This window comes from Rousettus aegyptiacus, unplaced genomic scaffold, assembly GCF_014176215.1.
Source record: "Rousettus aegyptiacus isolate mRouAeg1 unplaced genomic scaffold, mRouAeg1.p scaffold_m13_p_2, whole genome shotgun sequence".
NCBI classification, from domain to species: domain Eukaryota; kingdom Metazoa; phylum Chordata; class Mammalia; order Chiroptera; family Pteropodidae; genus Rousettus; species Rousettus aegyptiacus.
In genome coordinates, this window is record NW_023416295.1 from 120,919,553 (window position 1) to 120,939,656 (window position 20,104).

Sequence of the window (20,104 nt, forward strand, 5' to 3'; positions counted from 1 at the left end):
CGACTACATTTTTTAAATTGAAAATTAAATTATACAGAGAAATATATAGAAAGTAAGTGTATAGCTTGATGAACATCACAAAACGGACACTTACATGGCCACTGCTCAGATCAAGAAACAGCGCATTGTGAGTGTCCTTGTGCTTCTCTCACCTACCACACCTTCTTTTCTCCTTCCTAACGGTAACCACCATTCTGGTTTCTAACATCATTGATCAGTTTTTCCCTTCATGTGCGTTGTATAAATGGAATCCTACAGCAGGTATAATTTTTGCCTTGCTTCTTTTGCTCAACTTTATGGGGTAAGATTTATTCATTTGTTGCTCCTATTTCATTGCTGGATACTCACTGTAAGGATACATCATGATTCACTCATTTTACTGTTGATGATAGATGACTTACTTCTAGTTTTGGACCATTATGAATAACACCGCTATGAACACATTTTTGTTAGGCTGTATGAACATGAGTAGAATTGCTGCTTATAGGGTGTGCCAAACTGTTTTCCAAAATCATTGTCCTAATTTGTATTCGCACAAGCACAGTTGAATACCTGTTGCTCCCTTATCTCAAAAGTTGGTGTTGTCAGCTTATAAAATTTAAATTATTGTGTTGGTTGTATAATGGCACCTCATTGTGGTTTTAAAACACATTTCTCTGAGGATTGAGACTGAGCACATTGCCATATGTTTAAAGCAATTTGGATTTCCTCTCTTGGAAACACTTTGTTCAAATCACTCACTCAATTTTTTATTGGGTTATGAATGTTTTTTATTATTAACTTACAAATATAGATATGAGTCTTTTGTTATCATGTTACAAAAATCTTTTACCACTCTGTGCCCTGGCTTTTCGCTCTTCCTATAGTGTCCAGATGACTGGTCTTTTGTTTTAATGTAATCAACTTAACAATCCTTCCCTTTACGATTAGTGCCTTTTCTATCCTTGAGAATTTTTTTTTTTTCCTATCTCATGGCTATAGAGATACTATTCTGTTATCTTCTAGGAGCTTTTTAACTTATCTTTCACATTTATCTTCCACAGTTAGGTTATACTCCACTTCTGTTTATCAAAGTCTAACATAAATTGATAGCTTTATCCTTTTCCCACTCTGTACAGAGTTTAGAACATCTTATCTCCATTTACTTCTCCTGATTTATGCTGTTTTGTAATGAATTACAATAGGACTTATAGGTAAATATTTACATATATTTAAATATAAGATCTTAGTTGTTACATATAGTCAATACTCATTTAACTTTATCCATATATTTTATACTCTTTGATCTCTACTCCTTGTTTTTTTAAGAACACCCTCTCTTTAGAAATTCTTTTTAGTGTGAGTTTTTTGGTGGTGAACTGTTTTTGTTGACTTGAAAATATCTTTCATTTAGCCTTCATTTATGAAAGACATTTTTCCTAGTTGGTATTTACTTTCAATACATTGAAGATATCACTGCTCTTTCTCGTGGCTTCTATGTTCATGTTGAATGAGAAGTTTGCTGTCAATCTATCATTACTTTGAATAAACTCTGGTTTCTTTCTCTAGCTGCTTTTAAAGTTCACCATGATGTTTCTAGGTAAGGATTTCAAAATATATTCTACCTGGAATATTTTTGGTAGAATATTCTTGAATGGTGTGATTTTTTCACAATCTCTGATATATTTTTAGCCTTTAACTTTGCAAATATTATCTCCACTTTTTTTCTATCATTTTTTTTCCTCTGAGAGTTTAATTAGTATGCTAAACATCAATGTGTTCTCTATATCTCTTACTGTTCTCTTCACATTTTTTACCTTTTGTTTTTCCATGCTGTATTTTGATTATTTTCTTCTGATTTGTCTTCTACTTTGATAATTCACTCTTTGGCTATGTCTAATCTACTGTTAAAATTATCCACCGATTTATTAATTTGGGTGACTGCATTTTATCAGTTGCAGAATTTCTATGTGGTTCACTTTCAAATCTGTTATTTCACTGTTTACAGGTTATAGTTCTCTACTGAAATCTAAGCTTGGTTTTTATCTCCTTGAATACAGTAAGCAGCTCTTTTACAATTTGTTTCTGATAATCCCAATACTTGGAGTTTCTATAGTTATGTCTCTATTCTCAGTTATTTCTTCTGGCTATCACTTGTGGTTTCTTGTCTCCTCATATAACCTAGCTATTTTTGCTGGACATTTCTGTAGTTATTTGACGTCTATGGTAAGGTTATCATCCTCCAGAGAGAATGTTTGTTTATTTTTCCAAACCATTAGGGGTACTAATAGTTCAGAATCACTGTTTTTTTTTTTAAATTTCTGTTCAAAATACTTGATGCTCTTCCTTTTGTGAACATATGGTTCCCTGTGCCACGGGCTTTAGGTTTGGCCATGCGCCTTGTCCTGGACAGTGAAATGTGAAAGAGTCAGCTGAGTGACTCAGTCCATCATTATAGGAAGTAAATATATTTTCAATTGCATTTTTTTAAGCAAAAAAAGTACTGTTAAGAAAGAAACAATAGCGATCAGTGCTAAGCCAGATGCTTAAAGAAGTCATATGATGGAATACAAAAAGAAGGCAAAGAAATTTCACAGACTTAGTAAATATTCCTGGGGATAGATACTATTGAGAAAAAACATATTAAAGATCATCTAAATGAAACAATAGTGTACATAGTTACTTCAAGAAAAACATAATTACATATCTATTGGCTGTACGAAAAGACATACCACCCTGGAGGCGATATCAACAATATGGCAAAATAGAGGTCTCTTGCTCATAACTCATCATAGCATCAGTAACTTGGCAGCCATCCATGGACAAAAGTATATTTGTCGGAGCTCTGGGATCCCAGTAGGAGCTTTAAAATCTTGGTGGAGCTCAAGGCTGAGAAGGACCAGTTTGAGAAAGGTCTATGCTCGGGTGTCAGGCTTGCTAATGGTGGTCCTGGCTATAGACTCAGAAACATCCCTGGCCCCTGTGGACTCAGCTGCAGTTCTGTTTGGCTTTGATCCTGCCACCAGTTTTGTCCACCAAGGGACCCAGGAGGAGTCACGCCTCCTTGTGCCCCAGAGGTAATAGGCCTGCTGACCTTGATACAGTTCCAGCCCCTTTCAGCCCTGGTCCAGGAGCAGGGACTTGCCAGCAGGCACATTTGTCTGTGCTCATGGAAGCAGACCTGCTGACCTTGGCCCAACAGTAGATCTTGAAGTGGCCCCAGGAGCAGTCCTGCCCACCCAATAGCCCAATGGGAGATGGGGCTGTCCATGCTTCCAGAGGAAGGTCTGTCAACCTTGGCCTGACTGCAGATTTTGAAGAGGTCTTATAGCCTGGCTTCAGATAAGCTCAGCTGCAAGTCCAAAAGCAGTTCTGCTTCACAAGGGACCAGCAGGAGACATGTCCATCTGTGCCCCTGGAGGCAGGCCCGCCAACCTTGGTCCAACTGTGGATTATGAAGCAGCCCTGTAACCTGGCTCCAGTCCCTCTCAGCAGTCCATTCCAGGCTCAGTCCTGTCACCCAGGCACTTGGAGAGGGACAGGCCCATCTGTGCAGGCCTGCAGACCTTGGTCCTGGCTATAGACCCTGAAACGGACCCATGACTCAGTTCCAGCTGTGTTTGGCTGTGGTCTGGGGCCAGTCCTGCTGCCAGGAACCTGTCCAATGACCCGGAAGGTTCCATATTTATTCAGGAATCTGGTAATAAACCCATTACCCGTGGACCCTTAAGTGTACTCTGTTCCAGCACCAGACTAACTAAGGTCTTTGAAGCAGTGCCATCTGCCGAGGGACCAGAGAAAATCCTTGCCTGTTCACTGTGGACCCTACTGTGTACCAGCAGCAGACACGTGACCCCCTGTCAACGTCAATAACACTTTTTCTCTTCTCAATTCCTTCTCAAAAGCAAGAGTGACACGGTTAAATTTGGAATTGTCAGGAAGAATAAAGAATGTGGCAGAAAACATCAGACACGATGGCTAGACTACATGTTATCCCACGTGATGTTCTTGACAATAACACTAGATTCTGACACACACAAGCCATGTTAATAAGTCACAAGGGGAAGATAACGAGGCAAATATGAAAGTTAATATGAAGCTTGTAATGACTCCCTAATTAGCAGCAGGAAAATGCAGTTGGGTTTAGTAGAAGAGGCTAAAAACATGGAAAGAGATTATAAAAAAACCCAAAGAATGTACTACAGTAGAGGAGTGTTCACATAGCCTGGACTCTGAGGTCTGGATCAGAACAAATGATCAGGGAGAGAAGACTTCTGTGGCCTTCTGCAGACTGGCTCTTTTGCCTTTCTTTCTCTCAGGACATTACAATCATGGGAGAAAATAAGAAAGTTGTTTTGGTGGTTTCATTCTCCAAACACAATGTATCAGTTTTCTAGGGGTGCTGTCAAAGCACCACAGGCTGGGTGGCTTAGAGAACAGTTTATTGCCTCACAGGTATGGAGGCCAAAAGTCTGAGATCAAGGTATCAGCAGGGTTGGTTCCTTCTGAGGGCTGTGAGGGAAGGACCTGTTCTAGGCCCGTCTCCTTGGCTTGCAGATGGCCATCTTCTGTGGCTCTTCAGACTGTCTTCCAAGTTTCTGTGTCCAAATTCCCCCTTTCTATAAGGACACAGTTGTGTTGAATTAAGACTTATCCCAATGACCTCACTTTAACTTGATTTCCTTGTGTAGACCCAGTCTTCACATAAGAATATATTTTGAAGTACTAAGGGTTAGGACTTCAACATATGAATTTTGGGGGAACACAATTCAGCTCCTAATACACACTACTTTATTTTATGGCACTGTACTTTGCACCCTGCACCTGCTGCAGGCCTGTTCATCCTTTAAGGCTCATCAATGCTTTTGTGAAGGTGACCCCCAGCATTGCCTTCCCTTCACTTATCTGCTCACTCCTCAACATCACCAACCTTGGATGTATGTCAATTATTGTACTGTATCATTTCAGATGTATTAAAAATTAGCAGAAAGAGACCATACGCACATGCACACACAGAGATTGGATTACTGCCAAAGCTAATTAACCAAGGATACAGAAACTTACTGCCAGCACAGGCTACAGAATGCAAGAAGCAGAGCATCTTGCTATGGCCTTCCCTTGCTCCTGATACCCTAACAGGAGGTACTGATGCGAGTGACCCTGTCTGTGTTGGGTAAGGTGTTGCCTGAACTGAAAAAAAATAATTCAAGTTTTGCACCACCCCCCACCTTCTGGGGAGGGACCTGCCACCATTTCAGAGGAATTCATACTAATAATTTATGTATTTGCATTTAAGGGAACTTTTACAAATACCAGGCACTCCTGACTTCCGAACAAGATACATTCTCAGCAATGATACGACTAAAGCCAAAGAAGAAAACATCATCATTGCCCATGGCTCTCTGAACAACATCTCTGCCTTCAGCCATGTCTGAGAAAGCTTGCTTTCCTACATTCCACCATGGTTCTGATTTTATGACCCTCCTGGGTAGACCTAAAACTAAGCGTGGTCTGAGGAGCATGACACCAACAGTTATGAGAAATGGTTCTCATAAACACCTACTGTACTGTTTAGAGGGCTATGTTTCCAATTGACAAGGGCAGCAACTTAAGGTCAGGGACAGCTTGTTTATCTTTATAGCTCTCTAGTCACTCGCAAGGTGCTTGAACACAGCAGGTTATCCAAAAAGTTCACTGAATGACTGGTGGAAGTTGAAATCATCCTTCTTGCAAATCCACAGATGCCAAAAGAATATTCAGCACACACCAGCAATGTGTGGTTTCACTGCTGACAGTCATCCTGAGCCTTGCCATCTCCTTTGGGATGCCCTGTCTCATGACTCACTTTTAGACCATTTCTAGACACTTTCCTCATTCTGCTTGGTATTCCTCTGGATCAAGAGCCTCCCTTCAGTGAGTTATAGCATATTTGAAACTATATATGTGTATGTGTATATGTATACGTATATGTAAATATATATATAAATATATATGTATGTGTATACATACTTACATACACTGCTTCTAAAATATATGTGTTTTTAGTGAAAGGGTTGATCCTGTTTTCAATTCTAGCCACGATAATGCTGTCATTCAAGGGATAAATGGCAGTTATCTTTTACTTAGGCTTTTACTATTAACCTCATCAGAAGGTTGCAGGTAAGTAAGAAATACCTGAATAAGTAAAAATGAAGTTAAAGCCACAGAGACAATCAGAAACATATTTTTGATTCACCAAATTATCAAGCTCTACATCTTATACCAAGTCTTAAAAGAATCTGACAATGGCCCATAAGGGCCTGGTCACTGATTTACATAACCCAGGGTTCTTCTGTGGCCATTGATACTGTGGGAAATTTGGAGGAGGTGGGGGTATAATATTGTTTACCCTAGGTAGAAGGATAATCAAAATATCTCTTATTTCCATCAATTACCTGTGCCATAAAAACTGTCTTAAATGTTTGCCTAAAATCTTGTTCGATGTTGTTGAAAATATCCTGTGTAAGAAACATATTTTTGGAATAGTCTCAAATACTCTCTAGTAAACTATTGATGGAAGATTTTAAGTGGTCCTAGAAAAATTTCTCTGGGGCTATCAGTTCATTAAACATTGTTGTAAACTCATCAAGGAATCATAGGCTTCACTCTTTTCCATTACTTTCAGGGAGATAAATTTACTATAACTTAAGAGAGACTTGTTTTATATGTGAGATTTTCATTACAGCACAGAAGTGACATGCTTATGAAAACGATTTTCTGGACCAAATACTGGAACAAATGGTCTTAAAATGGGGCAAACGACTTAAAACTAAGACTGTGCTAAAAATATGAAAGGCATAATTGCTCTAGTTATACAATCCATTGTCTTTTTTTTCAGCTGTGTATAAAGAGAGGAAAGAGGAACTCTAAGAAAAGGGAAATGCAATCCATGGGGAATTAGTCCACGGGCTGGCTTTGAAAGAAAGGAGCAACAGGAATGACGCCTAAACTGAAATCCCTATGACAAAGGTTAAAAGTAAACTTTCAGAAGGCGGACATGACTGTATAACATTAGATGGAAAGAGTTTGGAAAGTGTTTACAGTGAGAAAGGTATAAATAAATGACCATTTAGATTTAGGTGCTTTTAAAGTGTCTTTAAAGTAATGTATATTAATGTTTCAAATAAAAAGTTATACGTCTAGGTAAAAAAAAAAAAAAAAAAAAAAACACCCAAATTGGGAATCAAAGTGGGCAGCAGGCTCTGCTCTAACTCAATGTGTGCAACACACAGTGGACACTGATAAACCTTTGTTGACTCATGACGGGAAGCTGGAATTGTAAGAGTGAGGTGCCAATGGTGCAAGTTTGCAGCAAAATAAAACCAAAAGCTCATTTTAAAAGCTTCAACAGGTGAAAGTAAAGTTGTGAAGTGACAATAAATGTCACGATCCATTATCAATCTGCAACAAACACAAATTTAACCAAGTCCTTCTCAAACCTCTTCTTTCAACTTTTGCTACTTATGAAGTATACTGTGGTCATTTCACAAATGCTTACTTCTCTCTCTTCTTGAAGGCAGGTGCTGCAAACTCCAATATCTTAAAGGTCCAAGCAAGTAATGAAAAGGAGGCAAGTGGACTGAGTAGGGAACACAGTAAACAGGAAGCGCATATTCTGCGTCTAAGGGAGGCACCTATTGCTGAGCTCAAGTCAGTTCAGTTGTCATCCTGCAGAAATGTAAGTCTAGTGTAATAAGACTTTCTAATTTTTTAGAAGCCAAAAATTAGTATTTTAATTCAAAACCTCCAATTTTTAAATGACAGAAACTAATTTTTAAAAATCAAGCACTACAGAGCAAACAAAATTTATTCATGGCCAGATATGGTATGTGGGCTCTTAGCATGGAAACTCCCTTCTAAGAAGGCTTCCTATAGTTTTGAATGCTGTTCATTATTTGCAGTTGTTTAAGATTTGGTAAAAAGATTCGTGTTCTATTTAGCTGCACTCTCCATGCTTTTGTAAACCTGATGAAATTCCCAACTTTGAACTTTTCACTGGGCAGTCATAACTATTTTTAGTTAATTGAATTCTGTCCAGTAAAATTTGGACTTCATGAGTAAGTATGCTCGCTCAGAGTAGAGAATTATACAGAATTATACACGTTTCTTTACTAGTATGGTTTGGTTTGATGCCATGTCAATTTTCTGTCCTATCAGTGAAAGATCTGAGGCAAATTTTCTATTTATGGTAGAGAAAAGTGCTACATAAGGCTCCAAATCAGCAACGATTGCTATGTTGTTTCCAAGTTACATCTTGTTTTTCGCATTATATAAATGACTTGTGACAGTCTGGCTTTCATGCTAGACAGATGCTAACTGTGACTTAATTCATCTCTGTACTCTTCACACCTGGCAAAATATGTGGAATGCAGAAGTTGCTTAACAGATATTTACTGTACAGAATTGAACTGACCTACAGTATCAACACTCCTTAAGGTAGGTTCTCAAGGCCTTTCGACACATGACTTCAGCTTCACTTCGGCTCATCCCCAAGAAGAACCTGGGTGATAACCAAACTGCTCTGGGAAACCAAGGTTTTACCAGGGTACCTTGAAATACATCGAAACATCTGTTCTTCCTGTATCTATGAAAATCTACTGATTGTCAAAAATCCAATTTAAATCTTACTTTTATTGGGAAACCCCATTCTACTATGGTGAATTTGTTTGATAGCCAAAAAATTATAAACCATTAGTCATGCTCACAAGAAACATTAGGACAATCCAATTCATTTGTTTCTACAGTAAATTAAAAAAGATTAAGCCTCAGAAAGTGTTGCCAGCCTCAATCAGTTTATAAGGACCTTGTGCTTCTCCAAATCATGCTCAAAGGGGCATCCATGAAACATCACAAACTCAGAGGCCTGCACAGGCCAGACAGGTAACATAAATGGTCTGAACAATATAACAAAATCGGGAGCTGAATGCCTACGGCTATGAGAAATTCAAATAACCCAGCTTTTCCCTTCATGAGGCAATGCATGGCCAGAGTCGCCAGTCTTCCCTGTTCTTAATGGGCCAAACCATGGCAGCCAAATGAAACAGGTGAGTGGGCTGCCAGTTTTGACCTTGTGTATAACATACCATTCTCCTAGAGTTTAGAGACTGTTTCCAAATAAAAACAGAAGGAGGGCATGCATGAAAAAAAAACCTGGAAGTCACTAGATACACAAACTGTAGACCTAACAGGATCTGGTAAACTGCATTAGACGAGTATTTTGTGATTTCTTGCCAAAACCCTAATGTCTAAGCACCAGAACACCTCAAGGAGAGCAACGGCTTTCTTTAGGAAAGGCTCATTTGTGGGATGTCACACAGAGATTGAAGCTTTAATCACAGTGGTTGCACCTTAAATGCATATGTTTGAATAAAGGATGGTTTGGTTTTTCTAGAAAGAATAGAAGCCAGAAAGCTGCAATGGGTTTTGACCAAACTATATTGGTCTAGAAACATATCACTCTTCCTTAATAGAAACAAACACATTCACATAGTTTGAAATTTCCCAGCGGGATTGAAAGAAAAGAGAATACTAAAGTGAATTTTGATAATTAATGTTACCAAGCTGAATTTTTATTTTTTTCCTGTCCCACATTTTTTACTTTTGGGAATTGTTTGTCTTTAGATTACATATTTCTGTTGGAGCTATCAATCACAGCGCTCTATGAGTGGGCAATATCTAGGCTGACCAATGAATGAATCCCAATTCCTGGATGTAATGATTAGTCCGGAAGTATTGCATGACTTAAGTCAGGCCAATGAAAGATCCTATTTCAGAGATAACGATTCTGGAATGGGGTGAGATGGCAAGTGGTAGGGACCATGTAGTCTGGGCTCTTCCAGTAAGGGTGGTGGCGGCGGCTCATACCAGCACACATGAAGATATCATTTCAAAGTGATGAAAAGCGATTCCCGATAATATCATCTGAACATAGATTTAATCATGACTAAGGCTACTGCAAACTTGATCAATAAGTAAACTTACTAACTTGAGTAAGTTTGATTTGGGTTCCTGTAAATTACTACTGAGAGCCATGACTAATATAAGAAGAATTTGTAGTTCATATTTTTATTCAAGGAGAATGTGGATCCAATTAAATTAATTTCAGAAACAGGGAGCTGAACTGTACAACCACAATTCACATTTTGTGTTCTATCCATTTAAATCCACTAATGTCAGCAAATAAACATTTTCCTACTCACATTCAAGTTTATTTTAAAATTAATTTTGTATTAATTATATCAGTAATGTCATGCTCAGTCCTCAAATTCTACAGAATACAAAAAAAAGCATAAAAAAGTGCTAATTTCAAAATTATGACTAAATTAACATGTCAGTCTAAGTTTTATTCCACACATTACTGTATGGTCTTGGACACACGTTGAATTTGGTAATGTATGGGAATTATTTTTAGTGTGAATTAAAAATTTAAGAATAAAAGATATGTTTCCATGTGTATGCAGTGAATCTCTGGTATTCATCTGTGGTAGAATACAGAATGTGCCTATTTACTCTCCACAAAGTATTTTAGAACCCTAGTTTAGCTGAAAATGCTTGATGAAGAGACTATTTAGAAGGTTAAATATGCCTTGGTCATGTGAAAATGTCTCCCAGTTGACATCAGAATTCAGATTAGTCATGGGGCAGAAAGCATGCTTACCTCTTCATTCTCGATTTTAAGCGTAGCCAGTCGGGACTGCAGCTGCTGGTACCTGAGCATGAGCTCCGCCTGGACTGGCTGCTGAGCACTGACCTGACAAACCTGATGGGGAATCAGAAGTCTCAGTTACAACAAGACACCATCAAGCCAGCCTCCAGAGGCATAGTTCTCCTATTTAGATGCTGCATGAATCACGCTGATCCCCTCAAGATTCCAATTACATATTTACTTTTAACAGCCGCCTCAAAACTTCAGTTTTAAATATGGACGGGTTATGTAAGTGGCAAGAGCCGAATGCAGCTGCTTGGCCTGGATGTGACTGGGAAGAGAGCAGCTGTAGGAAGCATCGCTCTAAGAAAGGGGCACTTGCTGGAGACGGAGCTCTGATACTGACGTCTCACTCATGGAATTCTTATTGACTACTGGGCAGAGGAAAGAGTGAGAAGGATTATCCAAATGGACCACAAGGCAAATCTAAGGCAGGCAGTAGAGCCTACTGGTTACAGTCAGATGGGTGACTGTGGAAAGTTACTGAACATCAGTTTCCTTATCTGTAAAATGGGGATGATATGAGTTATTAATGCCATCGGGTTGTTGTAGAGATGACATGAGATAATTTACATAAAGCACTTAGAACACTGCCTGACACATAGTAGAACCTCAAAAAATGTAAATAATTATTTTTACCATCTTTCAAACATGGCTTGTCTTGCCAATATCAGCCTAATCATGTGACTGAAGAGGCCATGAACTTGAAGAGGCCACATATTTTAGGCTTCGGCAGAAAGATAGTTTGGCCATGATCCCAATTATGGATAAAGTCAAAAACTGGAATCTTTTAATTATATTAAAATTGAACCAGAAACTAACAATTTTTTTTCCTCTTCCCTGTCATAGAAATGCTCTCAGCAGACAGGGATTTTCTTTTATGGAGTCTCCAAAACATCATAGAGATTATTGCTTCCTGGCAGAACTGGCCATAAAAAAAGGGCAACAGATGCATTTTATTAAAATAATAATAGTAAAAAAAAAAAAAAAAAAGGTTAAAACTATTAACCCAATTGAAGTCATTTGTCCATGATATTTTATCATTCTATGTTTAACATAACCATAGCTGAAAAATTAAAATAGCAACCACTTGGTTCTGGAGAAACATTTAACTCTGGGTTGCATAAGCCATTAACCTGTCAAATTCACATGCTATTATCATAAAAAATGCTTACCATTGCTAATCAAGTAATTTATTCTATCGAATCAAGCAAAAATAAAATTAGGTTAGAAATACAGCAGGTACACCCATATCATATCTTATAAGTCTTAACATTAGGTGTTTCAGAAAAAATTAATGCATTAAAGAAATCTGCCATGGATATTATAATTACACCTATTTTTAAAAACATACTGTCACCGCGATAAGCTAAAATTGAATTTTTAACCTATGAGTATTGTTTTGCACAGCTGGAGCACCAAGTGCTATATAGCGTGCTGCCATTAACTGGATTTTCTTGTTTTCTCCTGTCTGCAGATAATAAAATGTACCAATGTTGCTCACATAGTACCAATGTAACTTAAATGGCTTTTTTTTCCTCTTGGTAAAATAGGACAGAAATGTAAATTCATATAAAGATATAGCATTTCATTTTACCAGTTTGGAGTCAACTGGAATCTTAAAAAAATGTTTTGCATTTTCCCCCCTCTCTCCTATTTTCCTACCATTTACAATTATTTTTCTTTATGGGAATCTTTAAATCAGGATTATAAGAAGTCTTCAGATAGATTCCATTGGGCCAGCAAAATGTTTTGTTTTGAATTCAAATTTGAATGTCTTGAGGTGGAGGAAGAAGTATCTATCATGCTTACACCCAACCGAGTTTGCACCTAAATTTGTTTGGCCCCTGCAGACACATATGAGTGTTTGATCCTTGCTTTAAAAGGTGGTGGTAATGGCTGGTCTTAGGAAAACACTACGCTATGATCCCATGCAAAGGCAGGAGAGAGAAAACAACTGGGAATTCTTACAACTGTTGCAACAGGTGAACAGTAATGTAAGTGAAGAGACAATTCATTAGTTTTAAAATAATTACTGACCTCATCACCCATGTGAGACTGAAACTCAAACTTCATCGGTGGACAGAAGGCAGCAGGGTACATCTCCATGAACCTCTGCTTATCACTCCTGGGCTCCAAATTGTCAACTGCATTTTCAATAATGTCTAAGCCTTCATGTCTGGAGGTTTCAAGGTTATACTCAGCAGAGAGATATGTTCTTAGGGCTCTGTTCAGACTTGCATGGTAGCCAAGATCACAGCACTTAAAAATTAAAAGCATACCACATACAGAAATTAATTTTAAAAAGATCAAAGACCTAAATGTAATAGTTACAACTGTAAAATTCTTAGAAGAAAACAGGAGTAAACCTTCATGACCTTGCACGAGGCACTGGTTTCCTGAATGTGGCATCAAAAAGCATGAGTAACTAAAGAAAAAAATAAATAAATAGGAGTTCATCAAATTTGAAGACTTTTGTACTTCAAAGGACACTATCAAGTAAAAAGATAATCTGCAGAATAAAAATTTTTTTTGAAAATCATATATCTTTTAAAGAACTTGTATTTAGAATAAAGAACTCTTATGACTTAATTGTAAGACAAATAGCCCAATTAAAAATGGGCAGTGGATCTGAATAGACATTTCTCAAAACAACAACAAAAAACCATATATGGTCACAAGCATATGAAAAGATGCTCAACAGCCTTAATCTTCAGGGAAAAGCCAATCAAAACCACAGTGAGATACCACTTCACACTCATTAGGATGGCCATAATAAAAAAAGATAATAACAAGTATTGGGGAGGATGTGGAAAAATCGGATCTCTTATACACTGATGATGGGGGTGTAAAATGTTGTAGCCACTTTGGAAAAGAGTTTGCAGTTCATTAAAAGATTAAGCAGAGTTAACATATGATTTGGTAATTTCATTCCTAGGTATGTACATAAGAGAAATGAAAAATTTTCACACAAAAATTTATATGTGAATATTTACAGCAGCACTATTAATAATAGCAGAAGAGTAGAAACAACCTAAATGTCAATCAACTAATAAATAAACCAAATGGTATATTATTCAGCCATAGACAAGAAAGGAGTACTGATACATGCTACAACACGGATCAACCTTGAAATGTCATGCTAAGTGAAAGAAGCCAGTCACAAGAGATCACACATTATATGATTCCATCTATATGAAATGTCCAGAATAGGTAAATCTATAGAGACAGAAGGTAGATTAGTAGTTGCCTAAGGCTAGCAGATGGAGGAACTGGGGAGTGATGGCTAAGGGGTGCAGAATTTCTTTCTGGAGTAATGAAAATGTTCTAAAATTGATTGTGGTGATGGATATACAACTCTGTGAATATACTACATGCCAACTGTAGTAAACTGCATGGTATGTGAATAATATCTTAATAAAGCAGTTAAAAAATAAAAGCAAAACCAAACACTGAAATAATGAAAAGATAGCATTCAAGTTTGTTTATGTATACTGAGATGAATATAATGATTTATTGAAATCCTTCTAGGATGCAAACACACTAATATTTTGGATTTGCATTAATTTACTGAAAACTCAATATAATCTGTACTCTTTCAGAAATGAGAACAGGTTTGAATCTGCCAAAATAATCTGAGAATGTCTCCTTCTTACCCCTAGAATAAAACTCTTAAATAAGAAATGATTGCCCTAGTCCTTTTATTAGCAAAAGAATTTTGTTTTGTATTCCTAGGAATAAAAGGGCTTTGGGATTCTTGAATTTACTATCTTTTTAAATTTACTATCTTTATTTAATTTTTAAAATCTATATTTACTATCTTTATTTAAGTCAGTACCTTTAATTTGTATTTATACTTATTTTATCATGTGGCATTTTCAGAAAATACAATTTTACAAAGTTACAGCCCTGGATATAGGTCAGTTATAAATAACTGAAAGAATTTTACATTTGTACATAAAAGCAATATAAACCTTTTAAAGAGGTAACAAGTGGTTTTAAAGGTACAAAACCAGGTTATCCCTATATTGTTCTAATGAAGTTCAATCAATTCAATTTGATTCAATTCAGGTCAATAATTGGCCATCTATTAGGTGCCTGGAAATTGGTAGGCTCCAGGAATAAAGATTGGAACACAGTAAAACATAATCTCCGTTCTCAGAGAATTCAAATATAAGATGTTCATTAGTCTGAGTCTAACAGAGTGACACAAAGGAAGAAACCTTTGTACAAAGAATGTATCTACCTGGACATGAACCATCAGATCTGACTTTATGAAGATACAAATTTAATCTCTGACCTGTCCTCAAAAATGCCAGCGTAGTTCATTCTACCCTCACTCTTCAACTCTAGAATTGTTAAATTTGGAATTCTTACATAAAGATATTCTAAAATCTTGCTATTCAGAGTGTGGCCTGTGGACCACCAGTATCAGCATTACCTAGAGTTTGCTGGAAACATAGAATCTTGGGCCCCACCCCTGAGCTACTGAATTAGAATCTGAAGTTAAAAAATCTAAAGGCAAAAGAATCAACTAGATTAAAGATTTTCAGTTAAAAAAAAGCAGCAAGTAGCTGCCACATCACAATTACAAATACAAACAAAATACAATTGTGAAATGCAGCAATCAGTCTCACCATTAACACATTTCCAGTAGAATCAGCTGCACTGGAATATAGAGAATAATTTTTAGTTAATTATAAAATTCTAGTCTCAGATGAGCAAAGTCCTCTTACTTCTCAAAATCTATAAATATTCTTTGTAGCAGATTTATACACATCAGAGGGACTGAAAAATTATTCTCTTTCAATAATACCTCATCTTATGAAAACATGAATTTGTAAAGAAATGGCCTCATTTGAGGCATATTCAATGCTTCAAAACACCCTACTATTCTGCAAGAAGACAGATTCAACTTAATTATAATGAAGCAGATCACATAAGCTGCTTTATTTCACGAGTACTGATCCCAATAGGACTTAAGAGAAAACTGACATGAGAGGAAAGAAACGACCCAGAGAAAAGCCCCCACCCTCCTACAAAAACCAAGTCTCTTTTCAACTTAAAAGAGAAAGGAAGAGAGGAAGAATGAAGGAAAAAGAGCAAAAAAAAGAAAGAAATCTAACCCCAACTATCGAATTGCATTAGAGCTGTGAGAAATACATACTAAGTTTTCCTTATTCACAGACTTAAATAGTTCACTCCTCAAATTTCTAAGTGTGGCTTCTTTGGGGAGTAAATGTCAAGATGACAAATGTACAGGTGCATGTTTCCATACCCAGATCAGCCAGGCAGATTTGGTAGTTCTGGATCCAGTAAGAGACCCCTGATTTCCTAGCAGGCTGGAGAGAAGCATGCATGTGGTTAACAACTGATCCAGGGGCCTCTTCAGATGTCTTCTGGGCTTTGCTACACTTAGGGGGTTTCTGTGATTAGCTCTGATGGAAAGTTTTCTTTTCTCACCCCTACTTATCAATCTGTAAGGTCACTTAATGGGCATGATTCTGTTATTTCCCATATGCAACATTTTCTCTGCTCTAGGTTTTTCAAGCATCCTGAACATTAAAAGAAACAAGAAACAGGAATAAAACTCTTATTCAAAGTCTCCTGAGACAGCAAGGCCTGTCACAGAATCATCTTATTTTCTGAACTGGAAGCTAAAATGATACTGGATAGGTTAAGATTCAAGATACTTGATTAAAAAAGGCCTAAAGTAATTCTGTGGAGCTTATGAATTATTAATAACAACATGAAAAGCCAGCTTCTGCAGAGTTATAACCCAAGCACATTTAATGATGAAAATACATAAGAAACCAATAAAATAGTTTATGAAAACAAAAGTATTATTCTGATGTATTAAAAAAAACTCTGAATGGCTACATAAAATTATAGATTAAAACTGGAGAAGGAAAGACTGCTGGAAGCACAAGAGTGTTTTTTTATATCCTAAGAGCTGCCAAGATAGAGTCCGCTAGGTATTAATTTAAATCACCACAGTAGGCTAATATCCTCAGGCAAAAGGGCTGCAAATAATATCAAAAACGAAGATGAAATCCAAGTATTGATGACTATGATAAATACTTCATCTTCTCCCAAAGGTTGACAGGTTGGCTCAATACCTGGTGGTATAATGCCAGGTTTAAACAGATCATGGATGTTCAAGGAGATAACATGTTTTGCATGACATGAGAAGCCTTAGTGGGGTAAAAGCATCATCCTATATGGCAGTTCCCATAATGGAACTCCATGGAAAACAAGTTCTTCATCCATGTTTCCAGAACAGTAAGAGCCACTGTCATTCGCTGGCAGCCCTGGAAGTGCCTTGAGAGCAGCCTTAAGCTCCTATGAAACTATGGCATTAAGCAGCTGCCATGGGAGTGGAGAGGAAAGGAACTCTTCCACAGAAGTATTCCACCTTAACTTCACCACTCCTGCCTCTGCCTGAGAGGCTTCTGTGATCCTTTATGCTCAGTCCAATCTCTGACTTTTAGTAAGTTTGACTTTGACCATTCCGTAGTTGTGGGTATTGGGTAAAGATTTGGTCTACCCCGTATTTTGAGTCTTTCTGGGGAAAAAAAAAGTGCAACTCAAGCAAACTGAATTGCAAAAACGGCTTTTACATGACTATAGGTAGCTTTCAAAGAACCGGAAATAGATATGTTCAGAGCATTTACGTTAGATGTCAAGTGAAGAAAGTGAATTTCTTCTGAATAAATATCCTTGTCCTTCACTATTTTCCTCTCTAGCTATTCAGTACTTCACCCTAGATCACAAATGCATTTTGTAAGAGACAAGCATCTCTTAGGACTGAACTGAATGTCTAAATTTCTATAGGCAACTTTTACATACCTGCTTTCCTGTCTGGGTTCCTGATGGTCCGTAAAGAGCTGACAATCTAATTCTTGTTGCTGCTTTAACAACTATTATCAAAACTTGTCTTGAGTTTCTCTTGAGCAACAAGAAGGTCAAACTGGTACCTCTTATGTATATGGTAGAAATGAACACAAAGCAGGAAACAGGAGAATGGAGGCTGCATAAGCCTGAGCCAATGAGTAGTCTGAATAACCATTTGGTGCCTAAATACAGCTGCCACTCACGTGGGCAATCATTTCCTTCAGAGGAGCTGCTACCAGGGGCTCAGTTTTTCGCAGGCCAAATCTCTGTAACTAACTTGAATCAAATCACAGGAGAGGAGAGAGAATAAAAAAAGATAGGTCTAATAAATAGATACAGGCCAGGTGGTACATGCTGTGAGAAAACTGAATAGGGAACGCTAGGGAGCAGGGGTGCTGTTCTTTTAGATAGGGCAGCGAGGTGAATGAGAAGAAGAAACCAGTCTTGTAAAGCTCTGGAAAAAAGTGTTCTAGACAAAAATTAGTAAGGCTCCAGGCAAGGAAAAGCTCAGTGGGCCTGAGGAACAGAAAAACCCATGTACTTGAAGCATGGTGCCTGAGGGAAAGCTGCAGGACATGAGACTGAGTGGCAGGCAGTTGTCAGTTCACATAGGGTCTTGGTGAAGCTTTTGGATTTTATTCTAGGGATAATGGGAGGCCTTTAGAGACTTTTAAATAGGGATTGACAAGACAGATTTATCTATTGTAAGACTGGCTGTTTCGGAAGAGAATGGATTATTGATTGGAAGGTTTTAGTGGAAGCTGGGAGACATCTTAGGAAGTTATTGCTATTGCTTCCTAAATGCTGGCAAGAGATGAGGAAGTGTTGCCTAGGAGACTGAGAATGCAGGTAGTGAAAAACAGCAAGGTTTGGGATATTTGGAAGCTAGAGATGATAGGATTTGCTGATGCATTTTTATGTGGGGAATGAGAGCCTTGGGTTTTTGGCCTGTTTGGTGGAAAGTGGTGCCATTTTCTGAGGTGTAAAAAATGGACAAGAAAAAGTTATGTGTGTGGAGGATAATGACAATGATGATAGGGGTAAATGTATATATAAAAGTTGTTTCGAGTGTTTGACATGTTCAAGGTATCTGGTTAGAGATGTCCAGTAGGCATGTGGATATACAAATCTGAAGCCCAGGAAGACGATCAAGGCTGGTGATAAAAATCTAGAAGCCATCAGATAATACTTAAGGTAAGGGACTAAGAGGAAGCCAAACATCAAACCTTAGGTGACCTTCAACATTCAGAGGTCCTGCCAAGAAGGAAAAGCAAACACTGAAGACTAATTAACAAAGAGCATCCTGTGCTGCAGGTAGAAACCAGGTGGGTACAGTTTCCCTTAACAAAGGCCCACGGCATCTCCATTGAAAGGAACTCTAAAAGCCATCCACTTCAGTCGCCCAACTCATTTCAGTTTTTAAATACTCTATCACAAAGGGATAAAAACATGCATAAATCAGTTTACTTTATAACTACTCCATCCTAATCCATTTAACGACATCCCTCTATAATCTTCCTAATAAGAGTTCAGGCCTAATGGGGAATACAGTATTCCAATTTGGCAGGCTTTCATGGATAAATCTTAATACTATTATGTATAGGGGAAAGTCAAACTAATTAAGAAAATCTGAACTCTGAATAAGTTTGTTTTTGATTAAACACATGTCTCTAGAGAGAAAAGGATAAGGCTAAAAGCTTTAGGACAACCGATTATTTAGAAATGATAAAACAAACATGGCATGTGGTACATGATGTAATCTAATTTCAATCTCATTCTGTATAAATGGCTAGCAGAACATGCGACAGATATCTCTATCAAGGAAATTAGCTGGAATAAGGGATTATCCTGTGGCAATATCCGATTAAAATAGTAACACGGATGTACCCTTCAAGAACCAAAGTGACCTGCAAACTTTCAAAGGAAGTGATTGGAGATTGTGATGCTGTCCTGTAAGAATGACAAATATTTTATTATTACTACTAGGCAGAAGCTCTAAGACAAAAAAATGTGAATTTTACTGTTGAAGACTTTGTTTCTCTGAATGACTTTTCAAGGGTGTGTCGGTGTGGAACTAGACTGAAAGAGGTTATATTACCAGTCCTGCAATCTTAAAACCAGTTGTTTTAAGAATTCCAGATATACAGAGTAGTGAATTTGATTACAGATCAGAGATTCCTAGCAATAAGACTCATACTCTCCCCTCTCTTCTCTTTGCAAATCATAATCACTTAAAAATTTCAGCATTCAATTATAAATATTTGTTGCCTGTATGAATTTTCCTCTGGCTGTAATACATCCTAATTCTTACAGAATAATTAGGTACTGTCTTTTTTGCACTTAATGTAGGGGATATTAATGATCACAGATGTGAAATCTATTATTTATAAAACTATAATCTATTTTCCCCTATAATTATATCTTTATTCTCTCAAACCAATTAAATTTCCTTGGGCCAATATCTGCAGTATATTTCTTATAATTCAT

The 20,104-nt window shown here is 37.3% G+C and overlaps 1 protein-coding gene across 2 annotated transcripts in view; it reads right to left on the reverse strand.

Annotated features, from left to right (window-relative positions):
* Positions 1 to 20,104, reverse strand: part of SRGAP1 (SLIT-ROBO Rho GTPase activating protein 1) — a 228,488-nt gene that overhangs the window by 53,490 nt on the left and 154,894 nt on the right. For both annotated transcript variants that reach the window (XM_016139894.2, XM_016139893.2), the window contains exons 7-8: positions 12,764 to 12,985; positions 10,676 to 10,777 (exon numbers count right to left, since the gene is read on the reverse strand). In XM_016139894.2, coding sequence (XP_015995380.2) covers positions 10,676 to 10,777; positions 12,764 to 12,985 — 324 coding nt within the window. The remainder of the gene's footprint in view (positions 1 to 10,675; positions 10,778 to 12,763; positions 12,986 to 20,104) is intronic.